The sequence below is a fragment of the Rhinoraja longicauda genome, chromosome 4 (assembly GCF_053455715.1).
Source record: "Rhinoraja longicauda isolate Sanriku21f chromosome 4, sRhiLon1.1, whole genome shotgun sequence".
Lineage (NCBI taxonomy): Eukaryota > Metazoa > Chordata > Chondrichthyes > Rajiformes > Arhynchobatidae > Rhinoraja > Rhinoraja longicauda.
In genome coordinates, this window is record NC_135956.1 from 71,843,832 (window position 1) to 71,866,642 (window position 22,811).

At 41.6% G+C, this 22,811-nt stretch overlaps 1 protein-coding gene across 5 annotated transcripts in view; it reads left to right on the top strand.

Annotated features, from left to right (window-relative positions):
- vps13b (vacuolar protein sorting 13 homolog B) overlaps positions 1-22,811 on the top strand; it is a 752,723-nt gene that overhangs the window by 493,210 nt on the left and 236,702 nt on the right. For 4 of the 5 annotated variants that reach the window (XR_013547184.1, XM_078398047.1, XM_078398049.1 and 1 more), the window contains exons 28-30: positions 4,317-4,458; positions 5,276-5,687; positions 6,734-6,845. Coding sequence is in view for 4 of the 5 variants with exons in the window: in XM_078398047.1 (XP_078254173.1) it covers positions 4,317-4,458; positions 5,276-5,687; positions 6,734-6,845 (666 nt within the window). In the remaining variant the exon portion in view is untranslated. Of the gene's footprint in view, positions 1-2,237; positions 2,344-4,316; positions 4,459-5,275; positions 5,688-6,733; positions 6,846-22,811 lie in introns of all 5 variants that reach the window. The other variant, XM_078398050.1, reaches the window with a different exon arrangement.

Genomic DNA, 22,811 nt, shown 5'->3' on the forward strand with positions numbered 1-22,811 from the left:
TTGTCTATTGACAATGAGTTCAAATCACTTCATGGTAGAAGGGGGATTCAAATTCGGTAAATCATATTAATTTGGAATGAAAAATTGGTGTCAGTAATGATGATTGAACACTATTAATCATGTTCTTAAACTTCATTCCATGTTAATGTCTGAGTCACGTTTCCATGTAAATGTCTGTGTCAATGTTGTCTTGTGATAGTCATTTCACAATCTGGCTGCTGGTTGGCCTTGTATCTCATCCATATAAGACATGTCATAATTATGTGTGAGGTTCATTAACCTGTGCTTATTATTTTAAAGAATTTCCTCTAATTTATCATTAACTATCAGAGCAGCGTTGTAGATAACTTAAACTCTGATGATCTAAATTGGACAATATTTCCTTTGTTCGTATACTGTAGATCAGTTTTCCCAAAATATATGGGTCAAAAACAATTGTTATGATGCAGGCAGGTATCAAGCTGATGTACCTTGTACAATTCAAAGCTATTTTGAGTTGAGTTAATGCAACAGCCCGCTAATAAGAAAAAATGAATTTGTTATGCATTCCCATATTAATAGATTATCATCTTAACCGAAAAAAACATCCAACAGTGATCTAATTTTCACTGGCAGGGCTGTTTCTGATGCGTATGACACACATGACTCTCGTAACCAAGTGAACAAAGTGCCCAGCTAGGTCCTTTGTGTAAGGTAATGCCTGATGCAAGTGGCAGAGCCATGACCAAGTCAGTCGATAGTGTATGGCACAGAGAATAATTAACACACTTCTCCAGACTCATCTGAATGGGTGAGGTGTTACATAAAAAAAGGCTGTTAAGATTTTGGAAGCTCGGCAGACTGCTTCAGTGGAGAGAGAAACAGAAGTAATTTCAGGTTGATGACTTTTTATACATAAGTCATTGACCTATTGAAAATCTATTAACCTGAAATGTTACTTATATTTCTCTACGCAGATGCTCCCTGACCAGCTAAATATTGCTAAAATTCCCTGTATTTCAGATTATCGTCACCTGAAGTTTTCAGCTTTTTAATGTAAAAGTACCTGTTTCTTAAAAAAAAACTTTTCTGAGGATAGTTAAAAAAACAAGAGTCTGCAAATATCTTCGGAATTTCTCAGATGTAAAATGTAGAATCTGCCTTCCAATGTGTTTTTCTGTAAGTTATGAATTCAGATTTTGGGACTCGCCTTGCCAGTTTTCTTTTTGTATAATTCTTTTTTTTAAATGTTGTTTTCAAGTCGTTTCAAACTCATGTTTCCTTCCACAGCTCTCAACATGCTACAACAAAACATGGTTTTACACTTGTACTTTTCCCTTCTCACATTCTACACTGTCTGGGCAGCACAGTGGCACAGCTAATGGAGCCACTGCCTCACAGTGCCAGGGACCTGGGTTCATTCCTGACCTCAGATATTGTTTGTGTGGAATTTGGGGCTGCGAGGGTTTCCCCACTAAAGACTTGCAGATTAGTAGATTAATTGGTCACTGCAAATGCCTTGTGGTGTTTAGGTGAGTGGTAGAATCTGAGGGGGTATTAAGAAGAATGTAGGGTTAGTGCAAAATGAGAGATGGATGGTCAGTGCAGACCTGATGGGCTGAAGGGTCTGTTTCTGTGCTGTCTCTCTGACTATCCTGCCCTTACCAACTAACTCAATGGACAAACCCAAGTGGATTCTACACCAAACAATAATATAAGTTTTCTTAATGATAGAATAGATTTCAATGGGATTGTCATTAGCTTTGCATTTTTCTGTCCCAATTACCAGATTGTGAGACTGCCTTGTTTAGTTTAGGCATTATAAGTGTTATATGGGCAGATTCCATTTTAAATGTGGATTTTTTAAAAACTATGTAGAAATGAGAAAAATAAAGTAAAAAATAACATCAAGCGTTCATGTGGGGTTTGAATTATATTGGTACAGGTCACCTAGGATTCCTGTCTCTTCCCATTTGGGCCAATTCATTTTGAATCCCCACATGCAGCTAAACAATGCACAAGAATCTCATGAAATGTTCTTGCAGAATAGACAACATTTTTTTCCAGTGATATCGGTGAAGTGTTAACCAATCCACAAATATATTGCTGCTTCATACATGATGATAAGTATTACGAAATGGAATTTCAAATTTGGTTATTGAGCTCAATGATGATTTTTCTCCCTGTGTTTAGTTAAGACTCGGTGCATGTATTTTCAGTGTAGATTATACTTTATGTTAGTCACTCTAAATCACCAGACTGCTTAGACTAGACAAGGCAGGAATTGTGTTTTCCAGGCCAGATGAAGGCTGGCACACAGGACAGTTTGATGGACTCCTTCTGCAATGCAAAGAAAAACCTGGGGTGAGACTCTCATCGTGAATAACTCACTGCAGACCTCTCAATGCTTCAAACTGAATGATAAATATCTTGCAAATTCTGAGGCAGAATGTGAAGACAATGGTTACAAGTACTAATCTGTTCAGCAGAATTTCACAGTTTGAAACGTCACTTTGCAAGCTTCATGCAGCCTCTTCTTTCACGTGTAAAATGACCCAGGAAATATGTTGTTCAGCAAATTATTTCCGTTACTGCAATAGAGTGGTAGAGTTTTACAGCATGGAAACAGATTCTTCAGCCTGTTCAACTTATCAATGCCGACTTAGTTGCTTCAACTACGCCAGCCCCATTTGCCCACGTTTGGCCCATATCCCTCTAAACCTTTCCAATTCATATATCTGTCCAGGTGTCTTTTAAATGCTATAAAATATTATCTGCCTCAACTACCTCCCATGGCAGCTCATTCCATATGCCCACCGCCCTTTATGTGAAAAAGTTGTCCCTCGGGTTTCTATTAAATCTTCCCCTCTTACCTTAAACCCATGTCCTCTGGATCTTGGTTCCCCTACTCTGGGTAAGAGACTATGCATTCATCCTATCCATTCCATGAAGACAACGTACAATCAGATTTAATCCTTCGTTTAATGAGACAAAGCCAATTTCTTAATACAATATGTCCATAAAGATAAGCAAACAAATATCTAGAACGTTTCATACTTGTCTTTCAAGTATAGTTTCCTGATTCCAATTAGGTAATTTTCCTCCATTTTCTCCCTCTTAATGATCTTCTCAGGAGCATTTGAGATTCTCAGTCTAATCTATCCATACAATGGCAGTTTGAATTTCAAACTAATATGTTTTCCTTTTAAATCTATTTTTTATTGGTGAAAACTAAACCTCTTCAATATTAGAATTACCTTTTAAAATTGCAAGAAAAAATGGCAAACATAATTCTGAACAGATGGCTACCACTTTCATCTGTGAGACTTTCCTCCCATAAATAAAAGTTATTGTTCATAATAATTCAAGGAATTACATAAATACTTTCATACATTTTCTTATAAAGCACTTTCTTCTTTATGACAAAATTAAAAAATTATAGGTTCTTATAGGTTGAATTATAGGTTGAAATAATTACTGAATGTATGTCAGCTATACGCCATTCTAAAAACTCTAGTTTTTACTATCGCAACATTTAAGAAACATTTAGACAGGTACATGCATAGGACAGGTTTAGAGGGATATGGGCCAAATGCAGGCAGGTGGGACTAGTGTAGATGGGACATTTTGGTCAGCGTGGGCAACTGAAGGGTCTGTTTGACTATGATTCTAGTGCAAAAAGTCTCAGTGAAAATAATGCAAAAATTATGACTGTTAAATATATTTCTCTTCATTATTTTAAACTGAAATGTTTGCATTTTGTTTTCATAATGTACATAAGACTGCGTTTTATGAAGGCAGTGGTATTAGTTCTTGTAACCGTGTTTTCTCATTTCTGATGGTGCTTACTGCTGAGATTCCAAATCAAACAGGTTTAATTTTCTACTTTCTGCTGAATTTAATTACAAACATTAGACCAACAGGAAGTCTGTAAGTTTATCTTCATGTTTTCCCTTTGTTATGTGTCCCCAATTAAATAATTAATGCAAAATTAAAACAGTAATTGTTTTGGTATGTAATGCCATCCAAATTCCTTACCTTTTGTAAGTGTAATATTTTGGAGATTTAATTGGTAAAAGTTTGTTTAATAAAAAACTTAATTGATGATCTCCCCAACCCTTCAAATGACATGTGGATTAAGAGGCTTATCTTTTTACTTGGTCTTGGAAACACATAACATGGGATCACCTGGATGGCTTTATCTCCAACTGCCTTCAGCTGTTATAACCTTCAGTATAATCAACACAATCTTTAATTTTTTTTGCTTATGGCCTTTTTTATTGCTTTTTCCCCTCCCCACCACTGTCTCTTTTCTCTCTCCTGTCCATCACCTCAAGCCTCGGGGAAGGCCCATGGTCTCTGGGGCATTTCGGAGGTGTCGTACTTTCTTGTACTGACAAGCTGAACAGACGCACCTTGTTGATCCGACCCCTCAGCAAGCAAGATCCTTTCAGTCATTTCTCTGGCTTCTTTCCTCCTGTAAGGAATAAGTTAAATTACTATTACTGCTTTAATTAAATCTAACCTTTAATCTATATAAATTTACTGCAATGCATGTGTGAAATCTTCAATTTGTGATCAATCTTTCAATTATTTCCTTGTGTAGCACCACTTCCTTTTTTTTTAATGCTCAAGGCATTAAATGTAACCAGGCAGTTTTGACAACGATTATATAAAGTAGAGATATGATCCCTTCAAATGTCACAACAGTGCTGGAGTGTTTCTGAGATCAGTCGGCTCCTTCATTGCTTGGGCCCTTGCAAGCAGGTATGCGACTTCACCCTTGTGCCCAGTGGAGTAAGAGAACAAGTGAGCACAAGGTGCAGTTAGTCACTTTAATGGAACAATTATACAGTAGATGTAGAGCTGTATATTCCCAGACTTGTTTAAAACAAAACACTTGGAACAGGTGTAGAAGTAATTTTAAAACAATGAATCTTTGTCAGCAAGCAGTATTTGCAACTGGAAACTAGTATTGAAAACCATTAAAATATTTTTTCACTCAAAGTAAACCTGGGCTTCAATTACAATAGTATTGTGTGTTTTCGTTTAAAAGTAGGGCCCTCCTAGTGTTACACAAGGAAGTAATTTGCTTGTAAGAGACTTTGAAAATGGCTACTTTCATTTTTATATATTTATTGCAGATGGTCATGCTTTCAGCTTAAAATGAATGACTTAAAAACTGTCTTAAACATTAAGAAGCATGGTTACTATAAAGTAACTTTTCTTTGTTTTATTTGGCATAAATAACTGCTACCCATTATTGATTTGTGTTGTATACTTTGTGACCATGCAGATGGCAGCCAAACTTTTGGAAGGCTCCCACCAGCAGCACGGATTTCTTTCCCTTACCTACACCAGGGCGGTAACGCGAAACGTCAGGCACAAGTTAACGTCAAGGTCGGAGCGGGCTTCGCGGAGCTTGCACAGGCTGTCGGAAGGCGTGGTGGACAGTTCCCCCCAGTACCTTCACGAGATCCTCCTCAGTGCCCAGCCTTTCGACGTCGTGCTCTCCTTCCCACTGATTCACAAGGTGGCCGGCATATTCCAGGCTAAGTTGCCAAAGAACCCAAAGGGCAAGAGGAAATCAACTGGGCAACCCATGAGGGCCCATACCTTGACATCACGGGACCTGCCGCTTATGTACATCAACACGAGTGTTATCCGAGTGTTCTTTCCCAGAGGGGAGCATGAGCAGCATGAAGGAGGTAATCTATTGAACATTGTTTCCGAACTGGTTCCTAGCTCCTCACTGAATCTGGAACCTAGAATGTTGTTTGAGTCCTGGTGAAGGAGTCATACACTGCTGATAAACCCCCCTTTGGCAGTCTGAAGAAGGGTCTCGAGCCGAAACGTCACCTATCCATGCTCTCCAGAGATGCTGCCTGAGCCGCTGAGTTACTCCAGCACTTTGTGTCTCTTTGGACCAACAGGATTCTAGCATCTGCCATCTGCCCACATCTAATCTTGTCCCATTTGCTCATGTTTGTTTCGTATCTCTCCAAATCGTAGACTACAGATGGGTTGGGGACATTTCGGGTCAGGCTCTTTCTTCAGTCCAAAGAAGGGTCCCAACCTGAAACCTGGAACGTCACCTATCCATGTTATCGAGAGATGCTGTCAGACCTGCTGAGTTACTCCAGCATTTTGTGCCCCTCTAAACCTTTCCGATCCATGTACTTGTCCAAATAAATTTTAATAGATTTACTGAAGGCAACTGCACAAATACCCCAAACTAGGATATTTCATTGTGTAGGAAGGAACTATAGTTGCTGGTTTACAATAAAGATAGACACAAAAAGCTGGGGTAACTCAGCGGGTCAGGCAGCGCCTCTGGGGAAAAGGAATAGGTGACGTTTTTGGTCGAGATCCTCCTTCAGACTGAGAGTCAGGGGAGAGGGAAACTGGAGATATAACAAAGAACAAAGCAAGGTACCAACAAACAAAGGTTCTTTGTACCTTTTCTTATCTCTAGTTTCCATCCCCCCTGACTATCAGTCTGAAGAAGGGTCTCGACCCAAAACGTCACCTATTGCTTTTCTCCAGAGATGCTGCCTGACCCGCTGGGTTACTCCAGCATTTTGTGATCATTCTTTAGCTGTTCAATAACCCAAATGGAATGTCTTGATGGAGAATTTTGTTTCTTCCTTTGTGTTTAGCATCCGGACCATAACCAACATGTTTTACTTCAGTAAGTTTAAATTAAATTGGAACTTACAACCTTGTAATGTATATTTCCCAATTTGAATTGCAGGAGTTGCAGAGACAAAAGAGGACACTTTGGTTGTTAAAATTGGTTCAGTATCCATGGCTCCACAAGCTGATAACCCGCTTGGAAGGACAGTTCTGAGGAAAGACGTTTACCAGTAAGTAAATCTGTCCAGAAAAAAGCTGCCTGAAAATCTTTTGAATGTATTTTGAACTTTCCCTCATAATGTCATTACCAGAAGCATCATTATTATTTTGCTGCTATCTAGCTTAACGGGGAGTTTGTTTTGCAATGTTTTAGAGTACAAAATCATGAGAGGAATATATCGGGTAGACCCACAGAATCTCTTGCCCAGAGTAGGGGAATCAAGAACCAGAGGACATAGGTTTAAGATGAGGGGTTAGAAAGGTTTAATAGAACCTGAGGGGTAGCTTTTTAACACAAAAGGTGTTGGGTGTATGGAACGAGCTGCCGGAGGAGATATCGCAAAGTTTAAGAAACATTTACCAGGATAGGTAAGACAGGTACATGGATAGGGCAGGTTTAGAGGGAAATAGGCCAAACGCTGACAGGTTGGACTAGTGTAGATGGGACATGTTGTCTGGTGTGGACAATTTGGGCCGATGGGCATTTGACCACGCTACAATACTCTATGACTATGACTCAAAATAAAAAAGTGTAATTTCCTTTATTAACGGGAGGCAAACTTGGCACGAATTCATGTTGAGGTCATGTTGGCTGCAAATATTAAAGAAAGAACTTCTAAGATGAAGCTTTTTGACACAACTTAATCTCTGTAAACCTTCCTAGGATTTGTAAAACATGCTAAATCATGTAGTTTGTGGAACTAGGCAGATAATAGTCATGTGAAAAATTGTTCATTCTCCTTTAGCATCACTACACAAACAAAATGCATCAGCTCAAGAGCTGGTTGTGAGAAAAATGAATTGAGTGAGATGAGTTCAGTAAGTTTGAGATACAAGGAACTGCAGATGCTGGTTTACGAAAAACAAAGACACAAAGTGCTGAAGTAACTCATTGGGCCGGGCATACTCTGTGAAGAACATGGATTGGTGACATATTGTATCCCAACAACCATCAGGCTATTGAACACTACAGACTCCCAACTAAACTCTGAACTACAAACTGTCTTGGATGCACTTGGGACTTCGGGCTTAGATATGGTTTAGTTTAGAGATACAGCACAAAAAAAGCACGGAAACAAGTCCTTCGGCCCACCGTGTCTGCGCTGACCAGCTGATCCCCACATGCTAGGGACAATTTACAATTAAACTAAGGCAATTAACCTACAAACCTATACGTTTTTGGAGTATGGGTGGAAACTGGAGCACCCGGGGGAAAAGCCACGTTTTCTCTTGCACTATATAGTTTAAAAAATATATATTGAACTTTTTTTTGTTTACTGTGTTATCTATTGAGTACTGAGCTTTAAAGCTGCTGCGAGTAAGAATTTCATTGTTCAGTTTTGGTGTTAAGCACTCTGGATTCTTGAGTTACTCTAGCATTTTGTGACTTCTTCCGTAAGTCTTGTTTGCTCGCTCATTGTTATGTAGATCAGACGACACAAATATTTTGACTTTAGACTTTAGAGATACAGCACAGAAACAGGCCCTTCGGCCCACCGAGTCCCTGTCTACCTGCGATCACTCCATACACTAGCACTATCCTACACACTTGGGACAATTTACAATTTTTTTACCAAAGCCAATTAACCAACAAACCTGTACATCTTTGGAGTGTGGAAGGAAATTGGAGCACCCGGAGAAAACCCACGCGATCACAGGGAAAATGCACAAACAGACATGTTGTCAGGATCGAACTGGGGTGTCTGGCGCTTAAAGGCAGCATCTTTACCGCTGCACCACTGCATCACTGGACCACCCTAAGGTGTTAAACACTTGCCCCAGGTAATTCAGAATTGCTAAGGAATTACCTGAAAAAAGCCAGTTGACAGCTTCAATATATGTCATGTTTCTAATGTTAAATAGAAATAGATTTGTGATTTAAGAAGCATTTGAAATAGTAGATCAAAAAATATACAGTGTAATGGTCTTTCCACATGACTGTACAGCAGACACGTCAGGCTAATGTTGAGCGTGTGTAGACTCAACCAAAATGAAATAAAATCCTTTTTAATAGAAAGACTTTTATGAAACAAATCTCTTTACTGTATAATGGAGTAATGGCAATAATATAAATACAAATCCTACTTCAAATCTAATCAGTTAAATTGAGTTTTATACTATTGGCTTAGTCTCAGGGAAGTGTTGAACATTATATATTGTGCCCACCAGCAGTCAAAGCGATTTATGATATAGTGATGTGTAACGTCTCATTCAAAAGTTTTCCAAGAATTGTATGTATTGGCTTAATGTGATAAGTTATTCGACTATTTTGATGGCTTAATAGGCATACCTCATGTTCTTTATGTTTCTTAATAGTTTTTATCAGTTAGCAAAACAAATGTTTAATTCTAATAAAATATTGTACATAGTTAGCAGGTTTTGATTCTAATAAACAGTGATGAAATGATACCTAGAGATTTTACTGGAATGTTAGTCATAGAGTCATACAGCAGAGAAACAGGCCCTTCAGTCCATGCCGACCAAAATGCTCCATCTAAGCTGTGTTTGGCCCATATCCCGCTCAGCCTTTCCTATCCATGTATCTGTCCAAGTATCTTTTAAATGTGTCTTATAAATCTTTACCTGCCCCAACCATTTTCTTTGACAGTTTAGTTTAGTTTAGTTTATTGTCACAATTATCGAGGTACATTGAAAAGCTTTTTTTGTTGCATGTTAACGCAAAGACTATATATGATTACAATCAAGCCTTCTACAGCGTACGGATACAGGGAATAATGTTTAGGGCTAGATAGAATCCAATAAAGTACGATTAAAGATAATCCAATGAGGTAGATGGTAGCTCAGGACGGCTCTCTAGTTGGTGATAAATGGTTCAGTTGTCTGATGACAGCTGGGAAGAAACTGTTCCCGAATCTGGAGGTGTTCGTTTTCACACTTCTGTACCTCTTGCCTGGTGGGAGATGGGAGAAGAGGAAGTGACCGGGGTGAGACTCGTCTTTGATTAAGCTGGTGGCCATGCCATATACCCACCACCCTCTGAGTGAAAAGGTTATCCCGCGGGTTTAGATTACCAAATTTAATACTGGGTCTGAAAATAAAATTATAGGTTAGGTAACCGAAAAGCTTGATCAGAGATATACATTTTAAAGGGTATTTAAAATGAGAAGAGCGAGGTTGGTGTCCAGAAAATGTTGTCAACTGTACCTGCTTGCAGCGGAACCATGTTAAATCCTATGGTCATCGAGCTGAATGTGAAGATCATTCCATTGAAGTCAATTTATATTTAGGCAGTGCTTGTTTTGGAAGGGCTTCCAATGATGAGAAGCCAGGCAGTTAAAGGAACAGTCAGCACTGATGGTTTGCATGGCCATGGAGTGATTTTTATCTACAGAATATAACATGGATAGGACAGGTTTAGAGGGATATGGGCCAAAAGCAGGCAGGTGGGACTAGTGGGGCATGTTGGACCAAAGGGCCTGATTCCATGCTGTATGACTCTGTGACTGTGTGAGTCTGCTCAAAACTGCCAGTTGCACACTGCCAGAGCTTTGGAAATTGTTTCGTAAAACGCATCTTTTGTCTCCTGGAGGAAATCATACTCCTGGAACTTCCCTGTGGAATCCAATCTCCATTTTTAACGCCTCGATCAGACCACCCATCAACCTGCTGAAATCAGGGGGGTACAATCACAGTACATCCAGACTGCTCTTATAACTTAAACTGTTTACTCTGCGAGCCTCATGCGAATGAGGAATTTCATTACGCCCTAGTTTATATGACAATAAACTAATCTGAATCTGAATTCAGTGGTTTAAGACAGCAGCTCCACAATGCCATCTCGAGGACAGTTCGGGATGGGCAGTAAAGTCTGGCCAGCCCTTCATGCCCACATCTTGAAAAAGGAATTAACAAAATTGTTGGCTCCTGTGAGATGATGAATTCTAATCGCATCATTTGCCTGCAGAGAAAAAATAGTGCTTGAACTGCATTCCAGGTGTGCAAATCAGTTAAATGCCAATTAAATGGATCAATTTGCAGCACTCTTGTGGATCTGTGCTCCCCCTCTCTCCTGCCCCTCGGCTGTTCTTTTGTAAACTGAGTAGAAGCAGAAGCTCGAGACACCATTGAATCGTTACAGTAGTTCACTTTAGAACTGCACACCAACATTTATTTTTCCTTTCGTTAATGTAAAGGAATTAGCATTTGCTTGGCAGTATTCCACCTCATGGGAAGTGTCAAACAGAAAGCGGTCAGAATGAAGAGCTTGCTGTCATGTGGGTAGTTGAGATGTTTTTAAGGAGTAGTTAAATATGTTTTGGATAAAGGATTAGCCAAATGTGCAGAAAGGATTAAGGGAAGAATTGAGGGGTAGGGTGGTATTGGTTCATGCTGTTGATTGTGAGGCTGCTTGGGTCAGGTTGCCAGTCTCTCAGCAATACATTTTAGTTTAGTTTAATATTATCAAGTGTACTGAGGTACAGTGGTAAGCTTTTGTTTGTGTGCTAATGTAATGAAAGAAAAGACTAGACATGAACACAATGAAGCTGTGCACTTTGCACAGACAAAGGGTACATTTAGTGGTAAGATATCACATTGAAAGTACAAGCCATTCTAAAAACCATACAATGCAACAAATATTTTAGTAGAATTTGCATATATTTTGAGAACGGCTGAAGGTACTTTAACGTTGGGGCAGCACAGTGGCGCAGCGGCAGAGTGGCTGCCTTACAGCGCCAGAGACCCGAGTTCGATCCTGACTATGGGTAATGTCTGTTTGGAGTTTGGACTTTCTCCAAGTGACTGCTTGAGTTACCTCCAGATGCTCTGGTTTCTTCCCACACTCTAAAGATGTACAGGTTTGTAGGTTAATTGGCGTCTGTAAATTGTAAATTGTCCCTAGTGTGTAGGATAGGATGCGTGTATGGTCGTTCATTGTCGGCCGAAGGGCCTGTTTCAATGCTGTCTCTCCAAAACGGTTTACGTTCAATCCTTATGAATACATTTCATTGAATGGTATTTAGGTTGAGGTTTATTATTGTCACTGTAACGAGTGAAAAGCTTTGTTTTACATGCCATCCAAACAGATCTGTTATACCAAACATGGATAAAATCAGTTCACACTCAAGTACAATAGGTCGAGCAAAGGGGAAGATACAGAGTGCAGAATATAGTTCTCAGCATTGTCGCGCATCAGTTCCAGAGACAAAATCCAATGTCCTCAATGGGGTAGAGGTGATATGAACAGTTCCCTAGTTTATGGAAGGACCGTTCAGAAGCCTAATAACAGAGGGGAAGAAGCTTCTCCTGAGTCTGGTAGTATGTGCTTTCAAGCTTCTGTACAACCTACCGGGCGTGAGTGGGAAGAGGAAGGATTGACCTAATACATCATAGGCCTTGATCTGATGTGCTACTCATCGTTATACAATTCACATTTTTATATTTCAATGGCTTGCCCTTCCACTTCAGGCTTGGGAGAGTCACCTCCCACATCTTTGGTAAAAATTGTAAATTGTCCCTCGTGTGTAGGATCGTCTTAGGGTATGGGGTGATTGCTAGTCGGCACGGACTTGGTGGGCCGAAGGGCCTGTTTCTGCACTGGTATCTCTAAACTAAACTAAACTAGTCTAATGTGAGAGGTAGAGAGTACTCCAACTTGTTTTCAGGAGAAACTAGGCCACGGGACCATTTATTGCCGATGCATGGAATCACACTGATTTGCACTTCATACACGGTGCTGACTCTTTAAAATCCCATGGTATTGTTCGTTCTCCATAGCACTAACACCCCCCCCATATAAATTCATTAAATTCAACGGGCCCCATCTTCAGACTGATTGTTGGGTTGGCAATCGGGAGATAACAGTGGGCCTTGGCGGACCGAGTTCGGTCAACTTGCGTTCAGTCTGCCAAGGCCTATCAGTCCTCCCAGTTGCTAACGATTTTCATTTCCCATTCCCACACTGACCTTTCTGTTCTTTGCCTCCTCCATTGCCAGAGTGAGGCCACACTCAAAGTGGAGGAACAACACGTCGTATTCCGCTTGGGTAGATCACAACCCAACGGTATGAACATTGAATTCTCCAATTTTAGGTAACCTCTAACATCCCACTGCCCTTTCTCCCCCACACCCACCCCTTTCTCCCAATCCCCTCTCCCCATCTCTGTGCTCCACCTGGACTCCCACCTATTTCTCCCCTCCCCTTCCTTCCTCCCTCTCCCCCTGACTCATATATTCCTTCCTCTAGCTTCGCAATTTGCAACTCTTCAATCCTGTATCACCCCTTCTGCTTTTATCTCTGGCCTTTGTTTCAACCATCTGCCTATCAAAATCCCCAACCTATTAACTGTCAATCCCTTAACTGCCACGCTGTCAATTCACTCTTCCAACTTTCTTCCCTCTTTCTTCCCTCTCCCCTTTCCCCCCTCCTGGTTCCTCCGGTTTGCGTGTGGTCTCACTCTGGCAATGAAGGAGGCCCAAGGCAGAAAGGCCAGTGTGAGAGTGGGAAAGGGAATAGAATGGTTAGCAACCTGGAGATCTAGCAAGCCATGGCGGTCTGAGAACTATCCAAGCTCGGTCCACCAAGACATCGTGGATCTCCTGGTTGCTAATCCTCCAATCAGTCTGAGTTACTCCAGCTTTTTGTGTCCTTTTATGTAAACCAGCATCTGTGGTTCCTTGTTTTTACATACATTTATTACAGGTTTGTAGGTTAATTGGCTTTGCTAAAATTGTAAGTTGTCCCTAGTGTGCAGGATAGTCCTCGTGTATAGGGTGATTGCTGATTGGTGCGGACTCAGTGGGCCAAAGGGCCTGTTTCCGCACTGTATCTCTAAAGACAACAATAAAGTTCGGGGTGGCGCAGCGGTGGAGTTGCTGCCTGACAATGCCAGAGACCTGGGTTCAATCCTGACTACGAGTGCTGTCTGGAGGAGTTTGTACGTTCTCCCTGTGACCGCGTGGGTTTTCTCCGGGTGCTCCGGTTTCCTCCCACACTCCAAAGACATACCAGTTTGGAGATTAATTGGCATTGGTAAAATTGTAAATTATTCCTAGTGTGCAGGTTGGCATGGTCTCGGTGGGCCGAAGGGCCTGTTTCTGTGCCTAATCACTAAAAGTGTACGGTAAAGTTCTCTTTACAGTCTGACTATTGAATCCGTTTCCACCGTACTTTAAAATGCTACATTCCAAGATCTGTGTACTGTTAATTCTGGATTTCCAAAGCATTTCTCAGCTGGCATTTTGCCAACGAGTGATTTTCTTTTCCTTTGCTCTGATTAAGCGCACATTGCTAATCAAGGGTTTTTTGTATTTCTTTACTTTGGATGGATGCGTAGGAGTAGCAGAGCACTCATGATAATGCCTCCAGGCCACAATCTGTCAGTATAACATACCTTTTCAGAGACTTCTACTTAACGTTTGAACCGGCGTGCTCCCTTTGTTCTGTGCATTTAAACTTGAATTGCAGCCCAGTGCGGTTTATCAAAAATAAGCCAATTTATTTTTCTGTTTAATGTAATTCCCATCAAAATCTTCCAGAATTTGTTTTAGCTTAGCTTTGCAATGATCTTGGATGTATCTCAAGAAGCAAGACTTGTTGGCATTTTGAAAAAAGACCAACTTAGCCCTCAATCACAATTCCTCGAGCATAGTTCCAGCTGGATGTTCCCTGCTCATGAACATCTATGTGACCACCAAGGAACAGGCAGGAATAAGATACAAAGTCGACTTCAGTGCAAGAATTTCTGGAGCATTCCTTTCGCAACCTCCCTGGGGCTTTATAATAACCATGCATATATGACCTGATATTTCACCGATAGTTTCTCTATGAACAAAACTTTGCTTTACTTTAGACTTTAGAGATACAGCGTGGAAACAGATCCTTCGGCCCACCGAGTCCGCCTTGACCAGCGATCATCCCGTAAATTAGCACTATCCTACGCACTAGGGATAATTATATAGAAGCCAATTAACCTACAAACCTGTACGTCTTTGGAGTGTGGGGGGAAACCGGAGCATCCGGAGAAAACCCACACTGTCACTGGGAGAAGGTTAGGGCTTTATTCCTTGCAGCACAGGAGGATGAGGAATGATCTTACAGAGGTGTACAAATCATGAGAGGAATAGATCGCCTAAATGCCTGATAATAGACGGGAAGAAGCTGTTGCCCAGAGTCGGGGAATCAAGAATCCCCCTCATTGGTTTAAGATGAGGGGGGGAAAGATTTAATAGGAAACTCAGGAATAACTGGTTAACACAAAGGATGGGTGTATGGAACAAGCTGCTGGAGGAAGTAAGTTAGGCAGGTACTATCACAACATTTAAGAAACGTTTTGACGTATACAGATGGGATAGGTTTAGAGGGATATGGGCCAAATGCAGGCAGGTGAGACTAATGTCGATGGGGCATGTTAGTCGGTGTGGCATGTTTCAACATGGTCTGACTCGATGACTAGTTTCCAGTGCAATTTCCCAGCAAGAGACACAAACCGCACTTTAACATTCTGACAATTCTCTTTCCTCACGTTGAAATTCACAAGGCTTACAAAATAATTGTGGAAAATTAGTGCAGTTTCATTCCCTAGCTTCTTCAAAATCCTGGTCAAGTTTCAGATCTGACCAGATTTCACACCAGAACAAGTATTTATTTTCCCTCGGGTCGTGCATGGTAACATAGTGATTAAGTTACTGGTCAAACATGCAGAGGCTGGGCCGGTGATCCAGGGACATGCATAGGAAGTCAAATTTAATTAAGCAAGTACTGTGGTTAACCTAAATAATGGTGATGATGAAATCACAGGATTGTTATAAAAACATAACTTATTCCCAATGTCCTGAAGGACACAAAGTGCTGGAGTAACTCAGCAGGTCAGTCCGCATCACTGTAGAACATGGATAGGTGAAGTTTTGGTCTGGACCATCCTTCAGATAAAGTTGGAGTCTGAAGAAAGGTCCCTCCCCAAAATGTCATTATCTGTGTTCACCGGAATTGCTGCCTGACCTGCTGAGTTGCTCCAGCCCTTTATGAGCCTGAAGAAGGGTCTCGCCGCGAAACGCCACCTATCCATGTTCTCCTGAGATGCTGCCTAACCTGCTGAGTTACTCCAGCACCTGTAGCTCCTTGTTCCTACATTTATTCCCAATGTCCTTGGAGAAGGATATCTGTGGCCCATATCTAGGCTGACTACAGATCAGTCAAGATCAGTCAAGATGGTCTGAAGAAGGGTCTCGACCCGAAACGTCACCTATTCCTTCTCTCCCGAGATGCTGCCTGACCTGCTGAGTTACTCCAGCATTTTGTGAATAAATTAACTTTTAACCATCTCCACGATTCGGCATTGCTCAACAAAGGCTAACATTATCAGCAATGTCCATCTTCCGTAAACATATTAAACAAATGCTTATGTTGGCCATTCATCACCAAAGTTTTAAAGGACAGCTTAAGATATAAAGTGTTGAGTTACCTCTCTGATGTTAAATGTGCTGATGTTTTCTGTGCGTAAAACTCCACTGAATTTGTTGTGACTGAACATTGAATGGAGAATGTAACTCATCCTAAACGCGTGTTTAGCACAAGCAACAGATTTTAACTTCATAACATTTCCGTGAATTCTGACTTCTCTTTTATACCCTTGTATTATTATTTACAGTTTAGGTTGCTCCCCCCCCACAACCTCAGGAGTCCAGAGTGTTTTATTGCCTTGTGTCCCAGATAGAACAATGAAATTCTTACCTTTTGTTTTTATCTTTGCCCTTTGTTCCTGCTCTCCCCTCACCTTTGTCCACCCAGTGACCAACCACGCTCTGTCCTGCCTCTCCCCTTCTCCAGCTTTCTTCTCCCCCCCCCCCCCAGAATCAGTCTGAAGGTCACGTCACCTATTCCTTTTCTCCAGAGTTGCTGCCTGACCTGCTGAGTTACTCCGGCACCTTGTGTACTTTTTAAGTTTCTTACTTTTTGTTTCTCGTTAAGTCCAACCCAATCCATCAATGATGTTTGCTTCTATTTTTAAACTGAACTAAAACCGCAGGTTAAAATGATCCGTGACATGTCTTTCCCTTTCACCCGAATCCTGTTATTCATTTTGGAAATGGAAACAAGTTCCAAAAGAATTGGCTGAAACCCAGGACCATGGGCTATTTTTTTTCCCCTTGGCCAATTGCAGACCAAAAGTATAATAATTGACCGGGACATGTCCCTAATCACTTATACTTGAAATCTGGCAGCTTTGTCACCAGACAAGAACATTTAAACATGGGGTAAATGCTAACACATTCCAGACCCTCTTACCCTCAAATTCAAACTTAAAAGAGAAAAACTTGCAAGGCCATTGGGATAGAGCCAGGGAATATTACTAATTGGATTGTGTAGGAATGAACTGCCGATGCTGGTTTAAACCGAAGATAGACACAAAAGACTGGAATAACTCCGCAGGTCAGACAGTATCTCTGGAGAAAAAGAATGGGTGATATTTCAGGTCGAGACCCTTCTTCAGACTGGTTTCCCTCCACCCTCCCCTCAACTGACTGCTCCCCCCCCCCCCGACTCTCAGTCTGAAAAAGGGTCTTGACTCAAAATGTCACCCATTCCTTTTCTCCAGAGATGCTGCCTGACCCACTGAGTTACTCCAGCTTTCTGTCTATCTTCAATAATAATTGGATTGTTCTTTCAAAACACTGGCATAGGATTAACGGGCCGAATGATCACCTTTGATTTGTACCAGCATCTGCAGTTATTTTCTTACACCTCCTGTGCAGAGTAATTTAAAATTTGACGTTTAAGTCGGTAGGAAAATGATACGCTCATTGTATCACTTTGGAACTGCCATATATAGTGATTTCTGTAAAATACACTTTTATGAGTTGCATCTGTGATTTTACACTGGTCTGCAACTGATCAATCATACCAGTCCTAGGTAGAAAAATATTGCACATATATGTGAATTTAAAACTGGATTTTACAGTCGGTGACACAATTTAAAAAGAATAACTCGTGGCCGTACTCAGAGTTAGGACACATGTTTAGATGGACAAAGCTTGCATTGATACAATCGTTTTAATGAAGAAAAATGATTGTAGGGTTGAAACTCAGGACTGTGAGAAAAAGGGGCGGCAGCGGTAAAATTGCTGTGTTACAGCACCAGAGACCCCAGTTCGATCCTGGCTATGGATGCTGTCTATATGGAGTTTGTACATTCTTCCCGTGACCTGAGTGGGTTACAAGATATAAACCTATTCTACAAGAAATAAAATTCTGGCCTGTTCAACTTCTCCCTCTATAGGCCTTCAAGTCCTGGCAACATCTTCGTGAATCTTCTCTGCACAGTTCCCAGCTTGACAATATCTTTTCTATAACATATTGACCAAACTGAACACTACTCTAAATGTGGCCTCACTGCAAAGTTTGTTTTGCATGCTATCGAATCAGATTAGATAAAACTATGCTTAAATACAATCAAGTCAAATTCAAGTACAATAAGTAAAGCAAAGGAAAAGATGCAGAGTGCAGAATACAGTATAGTTCTCAGCATTATAGCATCTTAAAGAGGATTTGAAGGGGAGGTTTATTTTACACAGAGTAAGTTTGATATCTGGAACTTGTCGCCAGAGGAGGTGGTAGACTGGGGAGAAGGGGAGTTCTCATAGTCACCTTTCACCCCATCAGCTGCCGCATGCAACACGTCATCCTCCGATATCTTTGTCACATCTTTCCATCTTTACCCCTTTCTTCTTTCCGCAGAGACCGTTCCTTCTGCAACTTCCTGGTTCACTCTTCTCTTCCCACCCAAACCACCCTTTCCCCTGCAACCTGTCCTTATACCTCCTCCCTCGACTTCACCAAGGAACCCCAACAGTCCTTTCAGCTGAGGCAGAAGTTTACTTGCAGCTTTTCCAATCTCATCTACTGTTCCCGGTGTGGGCTCCTTTCTTTCGATGAGACCAAGCGTAGATTTGGTGATATAGGTTTTGTTGAACACTTACACTCAGTCCACCTTGGCCTACTCGATCTCCCAGTTGCAAAACATTTTAACTCCCCTCCCATTCCCATTCTGATGTCTCTGTCCTGGGCCTCCTCCAGTATCAAGAGTGAGGCCACATGCAAATTGGAGGAAAATCGCTTCATATTTTGCTTGGGAAGCTTACAACCCATGATATAAACGTTGATTTCTCTAATTTTAAGTAACTCCTGCATTCAAACCCCTCCCTTCTCTCCCCCTCTCCCCCACCCTAGTTGTCCTGGCATTTCCACTGTTCGCATCCATGTATCCCTCTTGCTAGAACACCTTCCCCAGCCAACAATGGGCCATTGTGGGCTCCACTTTTTCTGAGGTCATCTGTTGCCATTCCTGATTTGTCCTGGATGTTACTCGCCTCCAGTTTTTTTCTCCCCTCTCACGCCCCACCTCTATTGAGTTACTCCAGCATTTCGTGTCTATCTTTGGAATAAATCAGCATTTACAGTTACCTCCTGCACATATCCTCAACATGGCATGCCCTATACCTATTTTTGTATCACCGTCAAACTTGGAAATCTTGCTTTTCATTCCCTTCTCCACTTTATTAATATAAATAATAAATAATTGAGGCCAAGGTATTCCACTTATTACATCTTAGATTGAAAAAGACCCATTTCTTCCAACTCTTTACTTCTGTGTGACATCTGGGTAGGAAATCTTCATACAACTGCAGAAACATGGGGGACCTCTTCCAATAAATATTGGTATAGGTTTATTATAGTTGCCTGTATCATGATAAAAACTCTATTTTGCATACTTTCCAAGCAATTCATACATGACTGCTACAAGAAACAAGTGCAAAAGAGACAAAGATACAGAGTACAGAATACAGTGCAGAAACAACGAACTGCAGATGCTGGTTCATACAAAAGATAGATACAATGGACAATAGACAATAGACAATAGACAATAGGTGCAGGAGTAGGCCATTCAGCCCTTCGAGCCAGCACCGCCATTCAATGCGATCATGGCTGATCACTCTCAATCAGTACCCCGTTCCTGCCTTCTCCCCATACCCCCTCACTCCGCTATCCTTAAGAGCTCTATCCAGCTCTCTCTTGAAAGCATCCAACGAACTGGCCTCCACTGCCTTCTGAGGCAGAGAATTCCACACCTTCACCACTCTCTGACTGAAAAAGTTCTTCCTCATCTCCGTTCTAAATGGCCTACCCCTTATTCTTAAACTGTGGCCCCTTGTTCTGGACTCCCCCAACATTGGGAACATGTTTCCTGCCTCTATTGTGTCCAATCCCCTAATTATCTTATATGTTTCAATAAGATCCCCCCTCATCCTTCTAAATTCCAGTGTATACAAGCCCAATCGCTCCAGCCTTTCAACATACGACAGTCCCGCCATTCCGGGAATTAACCTAGTGAACCTACGCTGCACGCCCTCCATAGCAAGAATATCCTTCCTCAAATTTGGAGACCAAAACTGCCCACAGTACTCCAGGTGCGGTCTCACCAGGGCCCGGTACAACTGTAGAAGGACCTCTTTGCTCCTATACTCAACTCCTCTTGTTATGAAGGCCAACATTCTATTGGCTTTCTTCACTGCCTGCTGTACCTGCATGCTTCCTTTCATTGACTGATGCACTAGGACACCCAGATCTCGTTGAACTCCCCCTCCTCCTAACTTGACACCATTCAGATAATAATCTGCCTTTCTATTCTTACTTCCAAAGTGAATAACGTCACACTTATCTACATTAAACTGCATCTGCCATGTATCCGCCCACTCACACAACCTGTCCAAGTCACCCTGCAGCCTTATTGCATCTTCCTCACAATTCACACTACCCCCCAGCTTAGTATCATCTGCAAATTTGCTAATGGTACTTTTAATCCCTTCGTCTAAGTCATTAATGTATATCGTAAATAGCTGGGGTCCCAGCACCGAACCTTGCGGTACCCCACTGGTCACTGCCTGCCATTCCGAAAGGGACCCATTTATCCCCACTCTTTGCTTTCTGTCTGTCAACCAATTTTCTATCCATGTCAGTACCCTACCCCCAATACCATGTGCCCTAATTTTGCCCACTAATCTCCTATGTGGGACCTTGTCGAAGGCTTTCTGAAAGTTGAGGTACACCACATCCACTGACTCTCCCCTGTCAATTTTCCTAGATACAAAGTGCTGGAGTAATTCAGTGGGTCAGGCAGCATCTCTGGAGAAAAAGGATGGGTGACGTATCGGGTTGGGACTCTTCTTCAGGGTCTGAAGATGGGATCCGACCCAAAACGACACCCATCCTTATTCACCATAGATGCTGCCTGACCCCGCTGAGTTACTCCAGCACTTTGCAGTGTTACAGCTACGGAGAAAGTGCAGTGAAATAAAAGTTCAAGAGCCACAGCGAGGTAAATTGGAAGATTGGGAATTCATTATGAGTATATGAGAGATTCATTCAAGTTTCCTATAACAGCGGGGAACAAACTGTTCTTGAATCTGATGGTACTGGTTGCTTTTCTGCTTGTTCACTTTCGGGAAGGTCAATTTGATGTGTGCTATGGTGACTCTTTGTAAAAATGCACCCTAGGCTGTTGGGGCAGGTGATGCTATTCCACTGACCAGGTGAGACAACAAGAGAGAGAAGTTGATCATTGTAAATTCTAGGTCAATAGAAAAACTATTGAGGAATATGAAGACAAGACTGGGTAAACGTATTTAGAATTCAAGTCAGCAAAGTATAACTGAATGGAAACTCAGGCTGAGAGCGATGCACGAATGACTACCTTAATACAGGTCCATCACCGATTTTCCGGCAACTGGTGGTAAGGCATCTCTTTTAATCCGAATAAATTACGAGAGACCACCTGAAAACTCCCCCGGAAGTCCCCTCGAAAATGTGGCACCTAGGCCAGATGAAGCGGCCAATCTCGACCTCATCGGGAATTCCGTGGCCGATCGGTGGGTGGAATTTGCTCCCTGCGGCCGGGGCTCTGGACTCCAGCCCGGCCGGAGCCGGACGATACGTTCCGATTGCCGACTTCCGAGGTTGACTTTGTGGGCCGGTATCTAAGTGACCTAGACAGACCATTCCGTTACCGTTCAACTCCTCTCAGAGGCCGTGACCTCTGTTGCTCCACGGCAAAATGGATAACCCAGAAAGACTCTGGAACCAATTGGCCAGAAAATCAGTGGTGGACCTGTATTCCTATTATGGCAAGGTTCTCATGTGATAATCTTATAACATTTGTGCTCAATTGAATCAGTGGTTGGCATAATATTTGGCATTTGTTTACGTTGCTGTGAAGTGTATTGGGAAGTTTTAGTTGAAAGAATTTTAACTAAAAGAATTTAAAAGAATTTTAGAAAAGGTATTGATGTCGTTGTATGCTTTGCCCCTTAATGCAATCAAGACCAACAACGGTATTCCATCAGGGTTGTGCAGCAAAAATTCTGGAGTCAGGTGAGTCAATTAGATACAGTAATAAGGTGGGGGAGGAATGAGCGTCAGTGGACGGAAAAGCCTCCTTCATCTCGACATATCTTTGTGATGTCTTCGATCTGTTTGAAGAATCCGCTGGAATTTGTGGCATTTTGTTCTTTGATTTTTATGATCTGTAAACGAATTGCCAAAATATCTGAATTTATGTATCACTGAATTAATGACAAAGACCTCTTGGCAAGCTGTCTCTGAGGAATCTGTAAGATAATAACGTGGAACTTAGCGGGAGAAGTTTCATGGTGGCTGTTTTACTCAACTAAACTTACAGGTCAACTGGAAAACCAAGTACTTGTGACAGATAAACCAATAAATATTATTGCAAAATGAGTCAGGTGCAATAGGGTGTGTGATGATCAAAAACAGAAAGGCTTCGGAGGCATGTAAAGAGTACAGTGCCATATCCAACTGTCTAATTCAGTAAACACATTCTTGTGATAATAAGCAAGCAAATTAAATTCAAGTTAGGTTGAAACATCTTGCACTTTTACAAATTAAATCGAATCATATATATGGGGTGAACTTCTGTCTGTGAAAAGTTTGCCTGGAAATAACA